This window comes from Marmota flaviventris, chromosome 9 (genome assembly GCF_047511675.1).
Source record: "Marmota flaviventris isolate mMarFla1 chromosome 9, mMarFla1.hap1, whole genome shotgun sequence".
NCBI classification, from domain to species: domain Eukaryota; kingdom Metazoa; phylum Chordata; class Mammalia; order Rodentia; family Sciuridae; genus Marmota; species Marmota flaviventris.
This window is the reverse complement of record NC_092506.1, coordinates 127,442,814-127,465,811: the sequence shown is the minus strand read 5'-3', so window position 1 is coordinate 127,465,811 and position 22,998 is coordinate 127,442,814. Positions and strand designations below refer to the sequence as shown.

At 34.5% G+C, this 22,998-nt stretch overlaps 1 protein-coding gene across 1 annotated transcript in view; it reads left to right on the top strand.

Annotated features, from left to right (window-relative positions):
- Window positions 1-471: 471 nt before the first annotated feature.
- Window positions 472-22,998, top strand: part of LOC139707022 (putative ankyrin repeat domain-containing protein 20A3) — a 70,700-nt gene continuing 48,173 nt past the window's right edge. The window contains exons 1-3 of the mRNA XM_071617008.1: window positions 472-651; window positions 3,471-3,577; window positions 4,619-4,756. Of these exons, the coding sequence (XP_071473109.1) occupies window positions 472-651; window positions 3,471-3,577; window positions 4,619-4,756 (425 nt within the window). The remainder of the gene's footprint in view (window positions 652-3,470; window positions 3,578-4,618; window positions 4,757-22,998) is intronic.

Below are 22,998 nucleotides of genomic sequence, written 5' to 3'. Positions count from 1 at the left end.
CTAATGAGTAAAACGTGAAATATTTTTCTTGGATTTCCAAAATTTACAATCTATTTCTTGGTTAAAATCAACAGGCCCTACAATATGAGGAAGAGGAATGTGCAATTATTCTTCTAGAACATGGTGCCAATTCAAATGTTCACAACAACAAGGGTGAAACTCCGCTCCACTATGTTATCTTTTATAGGAACACATTAATAGCAACAAAACTGCTTTCATCCAATGCAGATATTGAAGCCAAAAACACAGTATATACATCAATCACTATTATTTTCAAAATATTTAATTTTTTTTCTTAAAATTAACAGTAATGCATGATAAAAAATACTGATTATAAGCAATTTTTCTTTTTATTAAAATATTAGCAAATGTTCGAAGTTCTCCTCATATTCTTCCTCCTTCTTTTGTAGCTCATGTGTGTATTTAGTTTGCCTCCATCAGTTGAATCCACACTTAGAATTCAAGAGACTCATGCAGAAATCTGAACTTCAAGCTTCTGTGAAGGAACCTGATGCGGTCCCCTTGAACCATAGTACTGTGTGGTGTGGTGTGCAGGCTTTGCCTCTCACATGCTGGGCACACATGTTCTTCAGTTTGCTTCTGGCAACTGCAGCACTTACTCCAATCACCTACTTTGCCTCTATAAATGAGGTTACAACTCCTCTTTTTTAATATAGTGTGATAAAGATTTCATGGTGTTTTCTACTGATATACAAGAATATGGACTACATAATATATTATGAATCTCTTTCAAATGCGATTAATTGTTTGAATTTAGAATTTGGAAGTCAAATAGTTTTCTCTATATATACTATAAAAATCATGTTCCCACTGGAATTTTTGAAAGGCTGATTAGGTCACTCATTGCTGGAATGGATAAATTATTGCTAGAAGTAGATAACTCATGGATTTCGCCACCTGTACTATGTATCAGTCCTCAGCTTTGTTCCTTTAAAATGCAAATGTTTAGTGTCTTTCATGATGCTACAAGTAATCTGTGTAGATCAGCATAAATCTTGATGATACACAAAATTTCTGAATTAAATTTTGCCTAAAATTATAAGTAACTTTAAGTTGCAATTAAAGTGGATAATAAAAAGAATTTTGGAAAATAACCAAGCATTATGTTACCAGGATTGTCATTACAAGTGATAATACATTTTCAATGTTATTTTTATTAGAGTTTATAGTTTTACATAGTAGTTGAATTCATTCCCCCAAAATCTTACATGCATGGAATTCCAGTTGAGTCATTGATTCCCTCTTTCCATCTGTCTACCCCTCCTCCTCCATTCTCCCCCTCCTATTCTCCTGGACCTCCTTTCAACTGTCTATTTATTTATATTTGGTTGATTCTTTTTACTTATACATAAGGGTGCAATTACCTGTGGTATATTTATATATGCATATAACATGAATTTTAAAGATTTCCTTCTTCATTGCCTTCCCTTTTTCATTATCTCTGTGCCTCTCAATCTTCTTTTTCTACACTAATGATCTTCTTTGCATCTTTTGATATTCTGTTCTTCGTTTCTTTTTCTTTAATTAACTCCAGCTTCCACATATGAAACATTTTACCTTTGAGTTTCTTATTTGACTTATTTCACTTAGCATTATATTCTTGGATACCAACTCATTTACCAACAAATGACATAATGTATTTTTATGGCTGAGTAATACTCCATTGTATGCATATGCACAGAATTCTTAATCCTTTCATCCATTCACAGGTATGTGGGTTAATTTCTTAATTTACCTGTTGTGAATTGTGCTACTGTAAACACACATGTGAATGTATTAGTATACAGTTACACGTAAAATTTTGTTTTACTAATTTTGGGAAAATACTGAGTCATGGGACAGCTGTTTCATGTTGTGGTTCCCTTCTTAGATTTTGGGGAATCTCCAAACTGTTTTCCAGGGTGGTTGTACTAGTATGTAGTCCCACCAACAGTGTAAACGTGTGCCTTACCCCCACATTCTTTTTTTTTTTTTTTAACCAGGGATAGAGAGAGAGAGAGAGAGAGAGAGAGAGAGAGAGAGAGAGAGAGAGAATTTTTTTTTTTCATTTCCAACAGACACAACATCTTTGTATGTGGTCCTGAGGATCGAACCCGGGCCACATGCATGCCTGGCGAGTGCGCTACCGCTTGAGCCACATCCCCAGCCCCACATTCTTACCATATATATTACTGTGTGTGTTCTTGATAATTACCATTATGGCTGGAGTAAAATAAAGTCTTAGTATAGTTTTTATTTGCATTAACATAATTGCTAGAGATGTAGAAGACTTTTTTATATATAGTTTGGACATTTGTGTTTCTTTTGAGAAATTTCTGTTTAGTTCTTTTGCTCAGTTATTGACTGGGTGGTTTTTTTGTTTGTTTGTTTGGAGTTTTAAAAAATATTTATATTTTAATTCTTATTGTACACAATACATTGATTTTATTTTATGTGCTGCTGAGGATCAAACCCAGGGCCTCACATGTGCTAGGTGAGTGCTCTACCACTGAGCCATAATCCTAGGTCTGTGTTGATTTTTTTTTTTTTTTTGAGTTGGTTATTTCTCTTTGTTAATCCCCTCTCAGTGGATTAGTTGGAAAAAATTTTCTCCAATTGCATAAAAATAATATATTTTTGTATTTAACTTTCTGACATGAAAGATAATTATGAAAAAGCAACATAGTTTACTCAGACTCTATCAATTTTAAGCAGAAATTCCTTACATGGGAATCTGGGATTCTGATTTCATAAATAAAAAAGAATCAAGTGGACTTGTATAACATGGAGAAAACTTCCATGTTGCTGGAAAGCTCTCAGAAATATATTCCTGTAACTTCAATTGTTCACATGTGAATATCTCCAATGAAAAATCAGTGTCAAGTAGGTGTTAAGCAATGGAAAAGCTACTTCTGTACTACTGGACATACAATGCACAGTTGTGTAAATTTTCTCTAACAGTAAAACAAGGAATCTTTTCTATGCAGCTTGGTATTTCTGGAAAACTAGACGTTCTTCAGAATATGATTTATACATCCTACTAGTGAGTTGAGAATTTGGCTTGTTAATGAAATATAATACTTATATCCTTTACTAATATGTATTAGGGAATGGGGCTATTGGGATATAAAATACAGTTTATGTCCTAAAGATGCTCTTGGTTGAGGAGGGTGCATGTTACATAACTCCAAGATGCCATGATGAATGCTTGACAGCAGCAAAGATCCATGGAAACAGTAAATGTATGAAGCAGTTTTAGAAATGCTGGAGTTCATGTGGCCATTGTAGGCAGAGGAGAGGCATCTCAAAATGAAAGAGCAGCACTTATGGAAGCAGAATGGGAAGAGAAGAGAGTGGCTACTCTTAATTTACATTATTATTATATGCTTATGTTCATACAGTATTTAGTAAGGTTAACTTCAGTTGAAAAATAGTAATTTTGTGAATAAACTATATTTGTTGTTTTTCAGAGTGGCCAAACACCACTTTTATTCACCATAAAGAAAAACAGACAGATGATGGTAGAATTTTTTATTAAGAATAAAGCAAACATACATGCAGTTGATGATAAGGGAAGGTATAGTACTTTATATTTTTTGGAAAAAGGTTAATATTATAGTAAAATCACTCAAGTTAAAAATATTAAATTAATGGGAATGACAATCATTGGAATAGAGTGAAATTTATGAACATAAACTAAAATTAAGGAGAAAAGCAATTATTCAAACTGAGCAACACAAATAAGAGTATGTAGTATGATTCACATGCCCTTATAATTATTGGCTGATGATTACTATTTGATTTTGTTGATCACATAATCTTGTGTTAGCTAGAGTTTTCATGTTAGTTTTGTAAAATATAGACTTTTAGTTTGTGCTTTTATTCAGTATTGAACTTTTAAAATTTTCTGTAATATTTCATCTTCTCCTGGTATAGTTTTCTTTTGGAAATGCTGTGTTGAGTATAGATAGACATTGAAAATTATTTTTTCCTATATATAACTATTTGCTTTAAATTGCTTAATTTGTAGAATATTGATTTCAGATTTTTCCTGATGTCTAATTAGTCTTAACAAATTTTGAACATTTATAATGAAAAAGAGTGTAAGATATGCTTGAAATCTGGTTGCAAGATTATACATGTAGCATTGATTTCAATGCCTGGCAAATGCTTCTCAGAGTGAATGACTGAAGCAACAATTATTATTATTATCACCAGTGCTACTGTTATTATGTTATTCCTGCAAATACCTTTTTTACTCCTTGACCTTTGGCTGACTGTGAGTTACAATATATTACATCACCCTAAGAAAGAAATGGAGCTTTATTCATTGAAATCTTTGCCAACTCCAGATGAATGACCTCATCATAATTAATGTTCATTGAAGGATTTTAAGTTTGTAACTCTCCCCTTTTGGGACACGTGATTTATTTTTTTATGTGTTTGTTTTCCTTTTAGACTTACAAATGATTTATAAAGATAAAGATTTGATCTTCCAAGATGTATATGTCTGTTAGTGTATGTAGAGCTAGATGTCAAATTGGTAAAATGTATTACAATGGCTTTTTAATTAAACTTATTAAAATACCTAAATTTGGAGTTATCTCTCTTATTTTAGAACAGCCCTCATGTTGGCTGTGGAACATAAATCAACACACATAGCTGAGCTGCTTCTTCAATGTGGTGTTAATGTGTCTGCTTCAGATAATTGTGGAGAGATTGCCTTGTCTTACGCCATTGCTAGTGGAAATACTGCGTAAGTATTTACATTATAATACTAATCAACATTAGATGTATATCCACAATAGTTACACTTGTTGCATCTTATATATGAGGTGATATTTCATAGCATTACTATGTATGTAACCGTAGTGAGTTAGGACAGTTCATTAGTCAGAAACCCTTCAAAGTCTAGCCAAGAAGCAGTGATGATACTTTGATTGGGCAAAGAGAAAGATGAAGGGGTAATGGAGGCAAGAAAGATGGTGGAGTGAGATAGACATTATTACCTTGGTACAGGTATGACTGCATATATGATGCAATGGTACATCCTGTAAAATCAGAAATGAAAGTTGTTGCAGTTGTGTCCAATGAATCAAATTGCACTCTACCGTCATATATACATAATTAAAATGGATTCGTTATTTTTTTAAAAAAAAATAAGTAGTGATGTGTGCATGAGTCACCTTCAAGGTTTGTTCTCTCCTCTCTCTTCCCCTCTCCTTTCTTTTTCTTCTCATGCATGCTGGGAAATTTTCCTACCACTGAGATATACCACTAGCTAATATCTTAGGACTTTGCAAACCTTTATCCTTAGGGTTTCCAGCATTATCCAGTTCATTTCAAGCATAACCCCTCCTCACAGGTACAGATAGTATCACACCTATGGTTTTATAATTTGCTATTTGGGTCTTGAAATTCCTTGTTTAGCTGAAGTTAGCTATTCTACCATCCCCCTTTAATTTATCAAGGACCTAATGATATCCTTGAAGTGTAAGGAAGATAATTCTGTAGTCAGATGGAGAGGAATGAATAGATTTTTAAATTGTTCCTTTGTCTCTGTCAGTTCTGTTGCTGTGGTGTTTCTGCCAGACCTGGCCCTGCAGTCTGGTAGTGAAGAGCTTTTATTTCAAAATATCCTGACTGATCCAATCCCTGAGACTAAATGGTAACCCACACTTAGACTCAACACTCTTTTTAGTTCTCATGCACTTATGCTTTTTATTCAACAGTTGTTTCCAAGCAGAAGCACTCTGCTTTGACAGCTTGGCCTCTAGCTTTGGCCAACAAATACTAAGCACTCTGACCCTGTCCCCCTTTTAGGAACCTTATGTGGAATCCCCATATTAGCCTTGCCCTTTCTGGTGCATTATCATTTTAGGACTTTGTCTTTCAGTCATAAAATTAAAATCATTCAAATCTATTAGAAAGGTTCAAGTAAAACTTCAAGTAATCTCTGGAAGAGATCAGAGTGTTCTGTCATCTTAGCTAACAGATCTGTGCCTCAAATCCTTCCATCCCTTGAAATAGATTTCCTTTGACTGCAGGGGGTTCCACATCACTATTTTCCATGGTGAGTGCCAATTTAGATTGGCACTTCTAGTAGTTTTCCCAAATAATGGAAAATTTCCAAGCTGTTGGAATCGCTGCCTAAAGTTTTCAGCATTTATTAAGGTCTGCCTCAAAAGGAATAGATTAAGCAGATTCATTGAATCTAAGAGAGCTAAGCCCCATCATGACTCCTCAGTATCCATTGTGTTAAAGAAAATTTTGTGTTCCAAGTCAGTTGGAGATTAATGTGGAAATGTAGCTACACTTATCTGCTGATTCTGTTCAACTAGGTAGAGAAGAAATCGTAGTAGTGAAGTTTTTGGCATTTGTTAATTTCTTACCTTTGTTATTATTGATTAGTCTCACAGAAGGGGATGATTATATTCTCTAATTTAAGGAGATATTTATAAATAGAGTTATAAATTAATTGTTGATTTGCTCTGAGTTATAAAGCACAAAGAAGAGCCGAATTGATCATGAAAATTAGGACTCAAGCATTTTTTAAAATAATTTTAACTTTTGAATATTAGAACCTATGAAAAATACACATTAGTTCTAGCTGAGATTGTAAGTAGTTAAGTATGCCATTAATTTACTATTTTGCTTAACATGTTTCAATATTATCTTAGTAAATCTCCATAACAACCTGGTGAACTAAAGTGATACAACCCTTATTTTTTAAAAGGCCTTAAGCCTAAGAGAAAGAAGTTGTGCAAGAACAAAAACTATTTTTTACAGAGACAGGACATTTTCTGAGTTCAAGCTACACTAGTTAATATATTTACCTGACCTGTTCTCAATTAATGATCATTTCATCTTTTTTTCTTCTTTAACTTCAAGCTATGGGTGCAGTGACACATGCATTTACCCCAGATACTTAAGAGACTGAGGCAGGACAATTGCTTGAGCCCCGGTATTTAAGATCACCCTGACCATCATCATGAAATACCATCTCACAAAACAGTAAAAAACAAACATTGTACAAATAATTTTCAAGTTAACAAAATGTTTATAGGGCATACAGATTAGGAGAGCATATGAAAAAGTTCTGATACTAGATCTAAAACATTATTAAGTATTGAATTATATTTGGTCAGTGTTTTCATATGAGTGTTAAAATACCAATTTTATTACTTTTTTTTCAAATATAGAAACAGGAATCTAATTCTTCAATACATGTAAATGATATTGTGTGAAGAAATTTTACATTAATTTTGACCCTAAAATTTTATGTCTTTGCAGAAGTAGAATATTTTTATATTATACATTCTGTTTCATATATGGTCACATGATAGCAGATTGGACTTGTTATAAAACCAGGTGTTCTTATCAACTGTTAATATCAGCTCCTATTGAGTGCCTACATTATTGAATTTCACAGTGATATTTCTATACACACATATACAATACTTGAATCCTGACCACTCTCCTTACTTCCATTTTCCCCTCTACTACATTTTTCATCCCCAGTTACCTTCCCTCTTCCTTAATGTCCCCTCCGTCATTTTCTAGTCATTCTTATTTTCTTCCCAGATTCCACATGTTAGGGAGAGAATGTGATAATTGGGGTTTTGTTTCTGATTTTTTCACCTTAACATGATGACCACCCCTTCCATCCATTTTACAATTATTGTCTTTGTTTCTTTTTTAACATTTTTATTTGGGGTTTGAAATATACCATTTCCTGGGCCTTAAAATTTCTACTCAGAAATCTAATATTTTTCTGATGTGTTTATAATTGCTTTGGCCCTTATTATAGATTTCAGTGTACCTTTGGTAATTTTATAGACTATGATCTGGAGAAGTTCTTTTCGGGCCATGTCCATTTGGTTTTCTAAATTCTTATACCTGGATGTCCATAACTTTCACAAGATATAAGAAATAGTTTCTTTTATTCACTGAGAAAGCTTTCATTGCCTATAGCCTGTACCTCTTCTCCATTATGTGTACCAGTGATTCATAAAATAAGTCTATGAATTGTGTCTAGTGGTTTTGTAATTTGTTTACAATCATTTTGATTGTTGTTGATATTGTCTGAATGTGATATTTCATCATCAACTTCAAGCTCTGGTATTTTTTTCTTTCACTTGATCTAGTCTATGGGTCTAACTTCAACTAGATATATTTATTTGAGGTATTGAGGTATTTATTTTCAAGATTTCTAATTGATTCTTTTTCAGAATCTGTATTTAATTGTTCTTTCATGCCCTTCATTGTTTTCCTTAATCTACTCAGTTTTTCTTTGCTTCATCTTTGAAATGATTCACTATTTTAACATTTTTTTGAATATTATTCTGGCATTTTTGTATATTGCATTATCTTTGGAAATAGTTTCTAGGGTAATTAACTATAAAAGAGTCATGCTACTTTGCTTTTTATCTTTCTTATATTTCTATATTGAAATTTGTACATCTTCAGGGATATATATCTTTCCCACATTTATTTGAGTGTCTGCTTATGAAACTATTTTCCCTGGATGATGTGTCTTATGCTATTGGTTAAGTGTGTGATGTTGAATTATTTAAGAAATGGTGTCTCTATTGTAGTTTCCTATGTCTTATCTGTGACTCCTGAGTGGTGTTAGCTTGCACTGTTAAGTAACAACTTTCTTTTCAGTGTTGTGAGAGTGGAGCCATGTTAGTGAAATAGTGATATAGGCAGTAGAGTATCTGAAATGCATTTTCTGTGGTGGTTCCTCCATACTTGTCAATAATATGGTGTCTGCAAATATATGGGAGATACGTAGGCTGAGAACCTGCATAAATGAAGATCTCAAACTCGCATAATTCTGTAAGAGTTTCTTCATTTATTTCTAGTCTTGCTTTAGTGTATCTAGACCACTGAATTTTAGTCATGTCTTTCCATTATTAAATGTGTGTGTTAGGTTAAAGCTTTTTATTGCTGTTCTTATTTTTTAATTTTTTTTCAGCACCAGGTTTTATTTTATTTTTTTAGATATGTATGAAAATAGAGTGTATTTTTTACATACATGGGCTACATCTGATTCTATTTAGGATCAGAGAGAACTTTTGGCCTTTGTTTTTTTTTTTCTTTTTTTTTTTTTTTTTTGGTATTGGCTTATTTCACTAAGTATAATAGTCTCAAGTTCCATCCATTTACCAGCAAGTGCCATAAATTTCATTCTTCTTTATGGATAAGAAATACTCCATTGTGTATATGTACCCCATTTTCTTTAACCTTTCATCTGTTGAAGCTCACCTAGGTTGTTTCCTTAGAATTGGGCTGCTGTAGACATTGATGTGGCTGTGTCACTGTAGTATATTGATTTAAAGTCCCTTGGAGATATATATATATATATATATATATATATATATATATATATATATATGCCCAACTCTACATCATGTTAACTTAGGAACTGATTTCCTCAACAAGACTTCTAAATTGCAACAAATAAAATCAAGATTCAACTGGGGTGATAACTGGTTGAATGGTGATTCCATTCCAAATTTTCAGGGGAATCTCCATACTGTTTTCCACAGTACTTGCACCAATTTGCAGTCTCACTAGCAAAGTATGAGTGTAACTTTTTTCTCACATTCTCTCCACCATTTACTTGTATTCTTGATAATTCTTATTTTGACTGGACCAAGAATGGAATATCAATGTAGTTTTAATTTGCATTTTCTAATTTCTAGAGAAATTTAGCATTTTTGTGTTTTTCTCTACTTTTTGTTGATTTTATAATTTTTTAAGTGCACGACAACAGTGGAATGCACTACAATCCTTATTACACATATAAAGCACAATTTTACCTCTGAATATAAAGTATTTTTATGTCAATTTATGCCATTTTACATGTACTTTTTTGCACTACAATTCATTTTTTATTTTTATTTGTTTAAGTTAGTTACACATGACAGTACAATGACCTTGACATATCATACATTTGAACCACATGAGATACAATATCTCATTTTTCTGAGTATACATGTTGTAGATTCACATTGATCATGCATTCACATATATACACCAATAATAATAATATCTATTCCATTCTACTATCCTTCCTATCTTTCCAACCTCTCCTCTCCCCTCCCATCACTTCTCTCTTCTTAATCTAAGGTAGCACTATTCCATTTTTTCTCACATCTTCATACATGTAGTTTGTATAACAATGAGGCTCTCCTTCCACCATCCATGCAATTCCTTTTCTCCCTCCCTTTCCCTCCCACCCCTCTTCCCTGTGTATAGGTAATCTTCTTCCCATGCTTTTCCTCTCTTCCCCATTTTGTGTCACCCCCCTTATATCAGAGAAGACATTTGGCATTTGTTTTTTGGGGACTGTCTAAATTAACTTAGCATAATCTGCTCTAATGCCATCCTTTTCCCTGCAAATGCAATGATTTTATTATTTTTTAGTGCTGAGTAATATTCCATTGTGTATATATGCCACATATTTTTATCCATTAATCCATTGAAGAGCATCTAGATTGGCTCTACAGTCTAGTTATTGTGAATTGTGCTACTATAAACATTGATGTGGCTGAGTCCCTGTAGTATGCTGTTTTTAGGTCTTTTGGGTATAGTCCTAGAAGAGGAATAGCTGGGTCAAATGGTGGTTACATTCCCAGTTTTCCAAGGAATCTCCATACTGCTTTCCAAATTGGCTGCACCAATTTACAATCTCACCAGCAGTGCAATTCTGATCAAAATCCCAATGACATTCCTCACAGAAATAGAAAAAGCAATTATGAAATTCATCTAGAAATATAAGAGACCCAGAATAGCAAAAGAAATTCTAAGCAGGAAGAGTGAAACAGATGGTATCACTATACCAGATCTTAAACTATACTACAGATCAATAGTAACAAAAACAGCATGGTACTGGCACCAAAACAGACTGGTGGACCAATGGTACAGGATAGAGGACACAGAGACTAACCAACAAAACTACAACTGCCTTATATTAGACAAAGGTACTAAAACCATGCACTGGAGAAAATATAGCATCCTCAACAAATGGTGTTGGGAAAACTGGAAATCCATATGCAAAAAAAATGAAATTGAATCCCTATCTCTCACCATGCACAAAAGTTAACTCAAAATGGATCAAGGGTCTAGGTATTAAACCAGAGACTCTGCATCTAATGGAAGAAAAAGTAGGCCCTAATCTTCCTCATGTGGAGCTAGGCCCCAACTTCCTTAATAAGATTCCTATAGCACAAGAGTTAAAACCAAGAATTAGCAAATGGGATGAACTCAAACTAAAAAGTTTTTTTCTCAGCAATAGAAATAATATGTGAGGTGAATAGGGAGCCTACATCCTGGGAACAAATTTTTACCCCTCACACATCAGATAGAGCTCTAATCTCTAGGGTATACAAAGAACTCAAAAGGCTAAACACACACACACATACACACAGACACACACACAAATAATCCAATCAACAAATGTGCCAAGGACCTGAACAGACACTTCTCAGAAGAGGATATACAATCAATCAACAAATATATGAAAAAAAATGCTCACCATCTCTAGCAATCAGAGAAAGGCAAATTAAAACTACCCTATGATACTATCTCACTTCAGTAAGAATGGCAGCCATGATGAAGACAAACAACAACAAATGCTGGTGAGGATGCAGGAAAAGTGTACCCTCATACACTGCTGGTTGGATATTGAGCATTTTAAAAATATATTTGCTCACCAATTGCATTTCTTGTTCTGTGAACAACCAGTTTCAGATCCTTTGCACATTTATTAACATCCTATGACCACTAGAAGAGAATATTAACTATATTGGGTTGTGTGTGTGTGTGTTAAGTTTTTTGATTGTTTTTTCCATGGGGGCAAGTAGTGGAGATTCAACTCAGGGGCATTCAACCACTGAGCCACATCCCCAGCCCTATGTTTTATTTTATTTTTTTTTTTTTAATTTTTGTTGTAGATGGACACAATTTACTTGATTATTATTTATTTATTTATTTTTATGTAGTGCTGAAGATCAAACCCAGGGTCTTACACCTGCAAGGCTAGTTCTCTAACACTGAGCCCCATACACAGCTCTGTTTTGCATTTATTTAGACATAGAGTTGCTCAGTGCCTCACCATTGCTGAAACTGGATTTGAACTCTGGATCCTCCTCTTTCAGCCTCCTGTGCTGGTTTGTTTTGAATTATTTATATATCCAGAAGACTAATGTTCTGAGGTGCAGGTGGTAAAGATTTTCTCCCATTTTGTAGGTTCTCTGTTCATGTTCTTGATAATTTTCTTTCCTGTGAGAAAGCTTTTTACTTTGTTACCTTCCCATTTATTGATTCTTGATTTTATTTGTTGCAATTTAGAAGTCTTGTTGAGGAAGTCAGTTCCTAAGCCAAAATGATGGAAAGTCGGGCCTATATTTTCTTCTAGTGGGTACAGGATGTCTGGTTTAATGCCTAGTTCCTTGATGTACTTTGAGTTGAGTTTTGTGCAGGGATAGGGATAGTGGTTCAATTTGATTCTGCCACATGCATATTTCCAGTTTTCTTAGTACCATTTGTTTAAGAGGCTGTCTTTTCTTTCAATGTATGTTGTTGGTGCCTTTGTCTAGATTAACAAGACAGTATGTATGTGATTTTTGTCTTTGTGATGTCTTTTCTGTTCCATTGGACATTTTGCCTGTTTTAGTGCCAATCTCATGCCATTTTTGTAGCACTATAGTATAATTTGAGAGCGGATCTTGTGATGTCTGCTGTCTCCTTCACTTTTTTTCACTAAGGATTGTTTTGAATATTCTGGGCTTCTTGTTTTTCCAAGTGAATTTTATGACTGCTTTTTCTATTTCTTTGTGAAATATCATTGACATTTTAATAGGAGTTGCATTAAAACTATAGCATTTTGGTAGTATGTCAATTTTGGTAACATTAATTCTGCCAATCCATGAATATTTGAAATATTCCATCTTCTACGGTCTTCTTCAATTTCTTTCTTTAGTGTTTGGCAATTTTCATAATAGAGGTCTTTCACTTCTTAGATTGTTTCCTGATCATTTGATTTTTTAAATTGTTTTGAATCCATTGTGATTCATCAGCTGATGCATAATTTGTGTACAGGATCATAATTGATTTATGAGTGTTAATTCTATATCCTGCTACTATGCTGAGTGTTGTTATAAGTTTTAAAAATTTTGTGGTGTAGTTTTGTGTCTTCTACATATAAAATATTGTTTTCAGAAAATAGGGATATTTTGAGCTCTTCTTTTCATATTCATATCCCTTTAATCTCTTTTTCCAAACTGCTCTGGTTAGAATTTCAAAATTCATATGTTGAATAGAAGTGGTGAAAGAGGGCAACCTTGTCTTTTTCTAGTTTTTAGAAAGAATGTTTCATTTTTTTTTCCATTTGGAATCATGTTAGTCTTGGGTTTTTTGGTATAGAGCTTTTAAAATGTTCAGTTACATTCATATTATCCCTATTTTTTCTACCATTTTAAACATGAATGCATGCTCTATTCTGCCAAGTGCTCTTTCTTTAACTATTGAGATAATTATGTTATGTTTTTTTTAAGTCTATTAATGAATCCTGTTTTGATTTCCATAGGTTGAACCAACCTTGTGTCCCTGGGATGAACCCCACTTGATCATGGTGCACTATGTTTTTCATATGTTTTGTATGTAGTTTTTTTCAATATTTCATTAAGAGTTGATGCATGTATGTTCATAGGGGATATTTGTCCAAAGTTTTATTTCTTTGAGGTATCTCTGTCTGGTTTTGGTACCAGGATTATTCTTCCTACATAGAATGAGTTTGGAAGTGTTTCATCCTTTTCTATTTCATGGAATAATTTGAGGAGTATTGGTGTTAGTACTTCTTTAAGGGTTTGGTAGGAATTGCCAGAGAATTTATCTAGTTGTGGACTTTTCTTTATTGGTAGGTCAAAATATTGATGTATGAAAAATAAGTTGCTTCAATAATGCTAGAAATCTCTGGGTTCAGTGGTACAAACCTATAATCCCAGCAGCTTGGGAGGCTGAGATAGGAGAATTGTGAGTTCAAAGCCAGCCTCAGCAATGGCTAGGTATTAATCAACACAGTGAGACCTTTTCTCTCAATAAAATACAAAGCAGGGATGGGATGTGGCTCAGTTGTTGAATATCCCCAAGTTCAATCCCCAGTACAAAAAAAAAAAAAAAAACTACAAATGAGAAAAAGAATTATGAATATGTATAAATGTCCATGAATCATTCAGGTAACAATTAAATAGGAAAGGGAAAAAATATATTTGGAAAAAAAATAGATCTCAGTGCTTTTGTGGTGCCAGTGATTGAACCCATAATATCATGAAATTGAGGCACATCCTCTGTGAGTGGGCTATATTTAAATCTGTTGTCTTCCACTTTTAGTACATTTTTACATCGGTATAGGACATGAGGGCATATAGATTGCATGCTGAAGATGTGTGGAGTCTATAAACATCTTCCACTTATGAGGAAGATTGAGAATATTTACATCATATTGTATAACACAGTACTAAATGGACCATCCTGCTCTCCTCTTCTATATGGAGAGAAAATGTTCGGCTCATTCTGAAAGCATGAGTGAGTTCATAGCCTATTTAAATATTTTATCATATCAGCTATTACTACATAACAACTTGTTGCTACCTCCCTAGTGCTTCTTTCTGTATTTCCCTATTACCATGTGGTATGGATAAGAGTGTATAAACTCTGAAGGTTGTCATCTTTCAACACTTTTGTCCCTAGGGGAAGTAAAGTTTTGTTTGTACCACACATAAGATAGAAAAAGTAGCTGGAAGTAAGAGATGAGCATATTTGCTGTCTCCTACACTGGAATGTCTTTGTAAGTTTTCTGTCCCTGATCTGTTTACTGCTTTTCTCTAATTTCTGTAGATGTTTTTTTTCATACATTTGTTGACCATCTGTATTTCTTCTGTGAAGTGCCTGTTGAATATCTTTGCTCATTTATTAAATGGGTGGAGGTGGGTGATGGTGTTATTATTAGTTTTAAGCTGGGTTTTTTTGTTATTATTATTATTATTATTATTATTATTATTATTATTACTTTATCTATCCTGGAAGTTAATGCGTTTTCTGAGGTGCAGGTGGCAAAGGTATTTTTTCCTATTGTGTTGGCTCACTTTTCATGTTCTAGGTTTTTGTCTTTGCCGTGAAGAAGCTTCTTAGTTTGATGGAGCACCATTTATTGAAAATTGATTTTACTTTGTGTTGAGGGGCCTGCCATTTCAGCATCTACTCTTGGGAGCTTGAGGGCATTCAGAAACCCCTCCAAAGACAGTTTCAGATAATTGTTTCTGCTATATTATGAAACAAAACTAGCTTTCATAGTGGCTATGTTCCAATTTACATATAACAGTCATGATTGGCCAGAGGGGATACACAACATACAATATTATGGGAGTCCTGCCACCAAGAGTCTAGCAACTGCTTTGTACCAACTGGGAGTAATTTCTTGTCAAAGGAGCAGGTAAATGGTGCTTGCCAGTGTTCTGACAACACTCTGTTCCAAAACATAGTGTTGTATGTTAGGACATCCCTGCTGCACAATGAGAAAGATGAGCATTCCTCCATGTAGATCCAAGGTCAGGCCCACCAACAATTTCTTGTGCTTTAGAGATTTTATTAATAAGTCAGTTCCTGAGCTGATATGTTGGAGTTTGGGGCCTACGTATTCTTCTATCCGGTGCAGGGATTCTGGTCTAATGCCTAAGTAATTGATCCACTTTGAGTTGAGTTTTTGTGCATGGTGGGAAGATTAGGGTTCAATTGAATTCTACTACATATGGATTTCAAATTTTCTCAGCACCATTTGTAGAAGAGGCTATCTTTGCACCAGTATATGATATTTATGTCTTTGTCTAGTATGAGGTAATTGTATTTATGTGGGTTTGTCTCTGTCTTCTGTTTCATTGATGGTCTTACCTGTTTTGTTGCCAATACCATACTGGTTTTGTCTTTATAGCTCTATAGTGTAATTTGAAGTCTGATATTGTGATACCTCCTGCTTCATTTTTCTTGCTAGGTATTGTTTTGGGTATTCTGGGTCTCTTGTTTATCTAAGTAAATTTCATTATTGCTTTTTCTGTTTCTGTGAAGAACATCTTTGGGCTCCAGAAGGGAGTTGCATTGAAATTTTATAGCACTTTTGGTAGTATGGTAATTTTGACAATATTAATTCTGCCTATCCAAGAACATCGGAAGTCTTTCCATTCCTAGGACCTTCCTCAATTTATTTCTCGAGTGTTCTGTAATTTTCATTGTAGAGGTCTTTTACCTTTTTTGTTAGATTTTTTCCCAAGTGTTTTTTAATGCTATTTTGAATAGGATAATTTTCCTAATTTCTCGTTTAGCTCATATTTTATTGGAGTATAGACACAAAGTTGATTTATGTATGTTACTGTTGTATCCTGAAATTTGATGAATTCATTTGTGTTCTTGAAGCTTTCTAGTGAGTATTTTTTTGAGGGGATCATCTTAATATAGAATCACGTTTTCTTCAAACAGTGCTCGTTTTAGCCCTTCCTTTCCTATTCATATCCCTTTAATTACATTCCTTTGCCAAATTGCTCTGGCAAGAGATTAAAGGACCTGATTTGTTCAGCTCTCTATTTATCATTCAGTCGTGAATTTGGTCTTCTGGTGTTTTATTCATTTATGATCCAATAGATTGCAGAGTATTATCTCTACATTTTGTATTTGCTAAGAGTTGCATTGAGTACTAATAGAAGTAGTGAAAGTGGGCATCCCTGTCTCATTGCAGTTTTTAGAAGAAATTCTGTAGTTGTTTTCCCTTCATAATTATGTTGTCCTTGGGTGTGTCATGTATAGCTTTTACAATGTTGAGGTATGATTCCTTCATTCCTATTTTTTTCTAGTGTTTAAAGCATGAATGGATGGGGAATTATGTAAAAAATAGATGCTGCATCTATTTTGATAATCAAGTGTTCTCATCTCTGTATCTATTTGTGTGATGAATTACATTTATTGATTTCCATTTGTTGAATCAGTGTTGCATTCCTGGGATGAAACCCAGTTGGTCATGTGCACTATTTTTTAAAATCTATTTTTGTATGAGATTTAGCAGTATTTTATTGAGGATTTTTGCATCTATGTTCATCAAGGATATTAGTCTGAATTTTTCTTTTCTTGATGTATCTTTGTCTGGACTTAGTATCAGTGTGAGATAGGCTTCATTTAATGAATTTGAAAATTCCCTCTTTTTCAATTTCATGAAATAATTTGAGGAGCATTGGTATTGGTTCTTCTTTAAAGGTTTGGTAGAAATTGGCTGAGCATCCATCTGGTGCTAGGCTTTTCTTTGTTGGTAGAGTCTTGATGACTTTTTTATTCTCATTTTTCTATATACTTCTGGTTAAATTTGGGTAGCTCATGTCTCCTGGAATTTACTGTTGTCTTTTAGATTTTCTAGCTTATTGGAGTATAGATTTGAAAAATATCTTCTATTTATGCTCTTTTTCAGTAGTATCTGTGCTGATATTTCCATTTTCTCCATAGGTTTTGGTACTTTTCATTTTTCTCTGATAGCTTGGTTAATTTTTATCAATTTTGTTCATTGAAAAAATTTTTGATTCATTTCTTTTTCAGTTTTTACATCTTGATTTTATCAATTTCATCTTTGATTTTTATTTTTTCCTTTATTTTGCTTATTTTAGTGTTTTTCTCTAGGTCCTTAAGATATAATGTTAGATTATTTCACTCAGTAACTTTCTATTCTTTTAATGTATGGGCTCAATGCTATAAACATTTCTGTTAGAACTGCCTTCATAGTGTCCCAAAGGTTTTTATATATTGTATCACTATTCTCATTTACATTTAATTTTTTAAATTTAAACTCTGATTTGTTCATCTATCTGTTCATTATTCAATAGTGAATTTAGTCTCCTAGTGTTAGTTTTTTTTTTTTTTTTAATTTTCATCTTGTTGATTTCTAGTTTTATTCCATTATGGTCTGACAGAGTTCAAGGTATTAGCTCTATTTTTGGTATTTGTGAAATGTTGCTTTATGTACTAAAATATGGTCTATTTTGGAAAATGTTCCCTGTGCATCTAAGAAGAAAATGTATTCAGTCATTGATGAGTAAAATATTCTGTGCATTTCTGTTAAGTCTAAATTATTTATTGTAATTTTAGTTCTATATTTAACTTTTGTTGGTATGATCTTTCTAGTGATGAGAGACACATCTTAAAGTTCCCAATATTACTGTGCTGTGATCTGTTTGATTCTCTATATTGAGAAGGAGCTCTTTGATTACTTAGATGCTTCATAGTTTGGAGCATAGATATTTACCACTATTATTTCTTTCTGTTGTATTACTCTACTAAGCAGTATGAAAATGGAATTTTTTTATGTGTTCTGATGAACTTTTGCTCAGAGTCCATTATATCAGATATGAAAATAGATACACCTTGTTCATAAGATCCATGTGAATGATATGTGTTTCCCATCCTTTCACAGTTAGTCTGTGTATATATTTGCTAAGAGGTGAGTCTCTCGGAGACAGGCTATTGTTGGGTACTTTTTTTTTCCAATTCAATCTGCCAGTGTATGTCTGTTGATGAGTTGAGTCCAGTAACATTTAGTGTTATTATTGAGAGATGATTTATGTTTCCTGTTATTTTGGTTCATTTCTAGTTATCAGGTTGAAGTAGATTCTACTTTGTTTAACTATTGTTTTAGTTTTAGTTTCTGTATGATTTATTTGCATATTTTATGTTTTCTTAATAAAATATTTATTGAGTGTGTTTTATAATGCCAGCTTTCTGGTTGTGATTTTTTTAACTTTGGTTTATTATGGATGTTATTATCTCATATTAAAATCTGATATAATTTAGTATTCTATGCAGAATCTGTTTTCTCTCAGAGCTTAGTATATATTATTTCAAGATCTCCTAGCTTTTAGGGTCTTTGAAAAATCAGCTGAGATCTGAATCAGTTTGCCTCTGAATATGACCAATCATTTTTCACTATCAGGTTTTAAAATTCGATTATAAGTAAAATTCTATACTTATTCTGTATGTTAGGCATTTTCATACTATTGTGGCTAGGAGTGTTGTAATTCTATATATTTGGAGTTGTATATACCTCCTGTGTTTGATTTTTCATGTCATTCTTAAGATTTTGGAAATTTTCAGTTATTTCATTGAAAAGATTGTTCATTTTTTGTTTTGAAATTCAATACCTTCATCTATCACAGTGAATCTTAAATTCGGCCTTTTCTTATTATATATATATATATATATATATATATATATATATATATATATATATATAAATTCTGTTCATGGTCTGGTAACAGCCTTTCTCCATGATGAACTTTATTTTCAAGATTATGCACTACTTCTTTATTACCTGAATATTTGTCCTTTAAGTCATCTAGTGTATTGGTGATGATTTGCATTGCATTTTTAATTTGGTTTATTGATTTTGGAATTTTGAAATTTTCTGATTGATTTTTCTTTAGAACTTCTATTTCCTTATTGATATTTTACTTCTTGTGTCTTCTCTGTGATTTTACTTTTTACATTATCTTATATCTCATAGATCAGTTGAAATATAAACTTTCAAAATTCCTTCTCTGATATTTTCTTCACTGTGGTTTTTGTGGAATCTGCTTTTGAGTCATTCTGGTTTGTTTGGGATGCTTTGTTCCCTTGCTTGTTCATATTGTTTGTGTGTCTATTCATGTATCAAAATGGATCTCTAGCAACACAACTTCTATTCTGTGCATTTCGAGTGATCCTATAGATACCTTGTGGCTCACAGATTAGGGGGGAGCCAAATAATTTCAACCAACTGTGCATAAAAAATATAGAACTAAATTGCATAATTAATTTTTATTTTCACACAAAGTTAGTTGGCACAATAAACAGAAATGTATCAATTTATATCAGTAATGACAGTAAGTAATCATGAGTTATATATTTCATAAAATAAAAGAATAGATGTGGACAACCGACAGAAAAGGCCCAGTGGCCCAGGGCGGGACAGAGCTTCCAATCACTCCTGCAAGGTAGGCGGGCCTGCGACCCACCGGCAGAAGAGGAGCAGCGGCCTGCTGAGAGGCAGAGCCGCCCCCTCCCCCTGCACCGGCAAGGTAGAGGGAACTGTGACCATGCACAGAGCAGGCCCAGCGGCCTGCTGAGGGGCAGAGCCGCCCCCCATCCCCCGCGGCAGCCAGGTAGGTGGAAAGGTGACCACCGACAGAAAAGGCCCAGTGGCACGCGGCGGGACAGAGCTTCCAATCACTCCTGCAAGGTAGGCGGGCCTGCGACCCACCGGCAGAAGAGGAGCAGCGGCCTGCTGAGAGGTTGAGCCGCCCCCTCCCCTTGCGCCGGCAAAGTAGAGGGAACTGTGACCATGCACAGAGCAGGCCCAGCGGCCTGCTGAGGGGCAGAGCCGCCCCACACCCCCCGCGCCTGCAAGGTAGACGGAACTGTGACCACCATCAGAACAGGCCAGACCTGCAACCGAGAGACAGAACAGGCCCAGTGGCCTGAGGAAGGGTAGAGCCGCCCCCCCCCCGTGCCTGCAAGGTAGGCAGACCTGCGACCCACTGGCAGTACAGCCCCAGAGGCCTGCAGAGGGACAGAGCTGCTGCCTGCGCCTGCAAAGTAGGCAGAACTGCGACCACCGACAGAAAAAGCCTAGCGGCCCGCAGAGGGACAGAGCCGCCGCCTGCGCCTGCAAGGTCGGCGGACCTGCTACCGACCGGCAGAGCAGGCCCAGTGGTCTGCTGGCATTGTAGGCACATTGCCCCAATTGGAGGAGGGGCAGAGCGGCCACCCGCATCTGCGAGGGAGACTTTGCAACTATACAAGACCAATATAAATATATAGGGGGAAAATTCAATAGCACAACAGTTTCACCAAGTAGAAAGGAATGCGAACAGTATGAAGAGACAAGGAAAGAAAGGACCACAAGCAATGCAGGTCAACTCAACATTAGAAGAGGTAATAGCTGCAGCTGATGGAATGTCACATAAAGAATTCAGGATATATATGCTTCAGATGATCTGGAGTCTCAAGGAAGACATCAGACAGCAAAATCAGACAATGAAAGATCACTTCAACAATGAATTACATAAACAAATCCAAGAAGCAAAAGATCAACTATACAGGGAAATAGAGGTTATAAAAAACAAACAAACAAAAATCCTAGAAATGCAGGAATCAATAAACCAACTTAAAAACTCAATGGAGAATACTACCAGCAGAGTAGAACACTTAGAAGATAGAACATCAGACAATGAAGATAAAGTATTTCAACTTGAAAAGAACATAGACAGCTCAGCAAGACTGTTAAGAAACCATGAGCAGAACATCCAAGAAATATGGGATAACATCAAGAGACCAAATTTAAGAGACATTGGGATACAGGAAGGGACAGAGTTTCAAACCAAAGGAATGAGCAATCTATTCAATTAAATAATACGAGAAAACTTCCCAGACTTGAAGAATGAGACAGAATCACAAATCCTAGAAGCCTACAGGACGCCGCATGTGCAAAATCATAAGAGACCCACACCTAGAAACATTATAATGAAGATGCCCAACATACAGAATAAGGAGAGAATTTTAAAAGCTACAAGAGAAAGGAAGCAGATCACATTTAGGGGTAAGCCAATCAGGATAACAGCTGATCTTTCAACACAGACTCTGAAAGCTAGAAGATCCTGGAATAACATATTTCAAACACTGAAAGAAAATGGGTTCCAACCAAGAATTGTGTTTCCAGCGAAATTAAGCTTCAAGATGGAAGATGAAATTAAAACCTTCCACGATAAACAAAAGTTAAAAGAATTTGCAGCTAGAAAACCATCTCTTCTAAACATCCTTGGCAAAACATTACAGGAAGAGGAAATGGAAAATAACAATGAAAACCAATAGTGGGAGGTAGGACAGTAAAGGGGGGGAAAATAATCAAAGAGGAAAACAAACCATGTTTAGTAACAGAAGTAAACAAATATGGCTGGAAGAACAACCCATATCTCAATAATAACCCTAAATGTCAATGGCTTAAACTCACCAATTTAGACACACAGGCTAGTAGAATGGATCACAAAACAAGACCCAACAATATGCTGCCTACAGGAGACGCATTTGATAGGAAAAGACATACATAGGCTGAAGGTGAAAGGTTGGGAAAAATCATATCACTCATATGGACTTCGGAAACAAGCTGGAGTGTCCATACTCATATCAAATAAAATAGATTTCAAGACAAAGTTAATCCAAAGGGATAAAGAGGGACACTACATACTGCTTAAGGGAACCATACACCAACAAGACATTACAATCATAAATATTTATGCCCCAAACAATGGTGCAGCTATGTTAGTCAAACAAACTCTTCTCAAGTTCAAGAGTCTAATAGACCACCATACAATAATCATGGGATACTTCAACACACCTCTCTCGCCACTGGACAGATCTTCCAAACAAAAGTTGAATAAGGAAACTATAGAACTCAATAACACAATTAATAACCTAGACTTAATTGACATATATAGAATATACCACCCAACATCAAACAGTTACACTTTTTTCTCAGCAGCACATGGATCCTTCTCAAAAATAGATCATATATTATGTCACAGGGCAACTCTTAGACAATACAAAGGAGTAGAGATAATACCATGCATCCTATCTCATCATAATGGAATGGAACTGAAAATCAAAGATAAAAGAAGGAAGGAAAAAGAATACATCACTTGGAGAATGAACAATAGGTTACTGAATGATCAATGGGTTATAGAAGACATCAAGGAGGAAATTAAAAACTTCTTAGAGATTAATGAAAACACAGACACAACATATCGGAATCTATGGGACACATTGAAAGCAGTTCTAAGAGGAAAATTCATTGCTTGGAGTTCATTCCTTAAAAAAAGAAAAAACCAACAAATAAATGATCTCATACTTCATCTCAAAATCCTAGAAAAA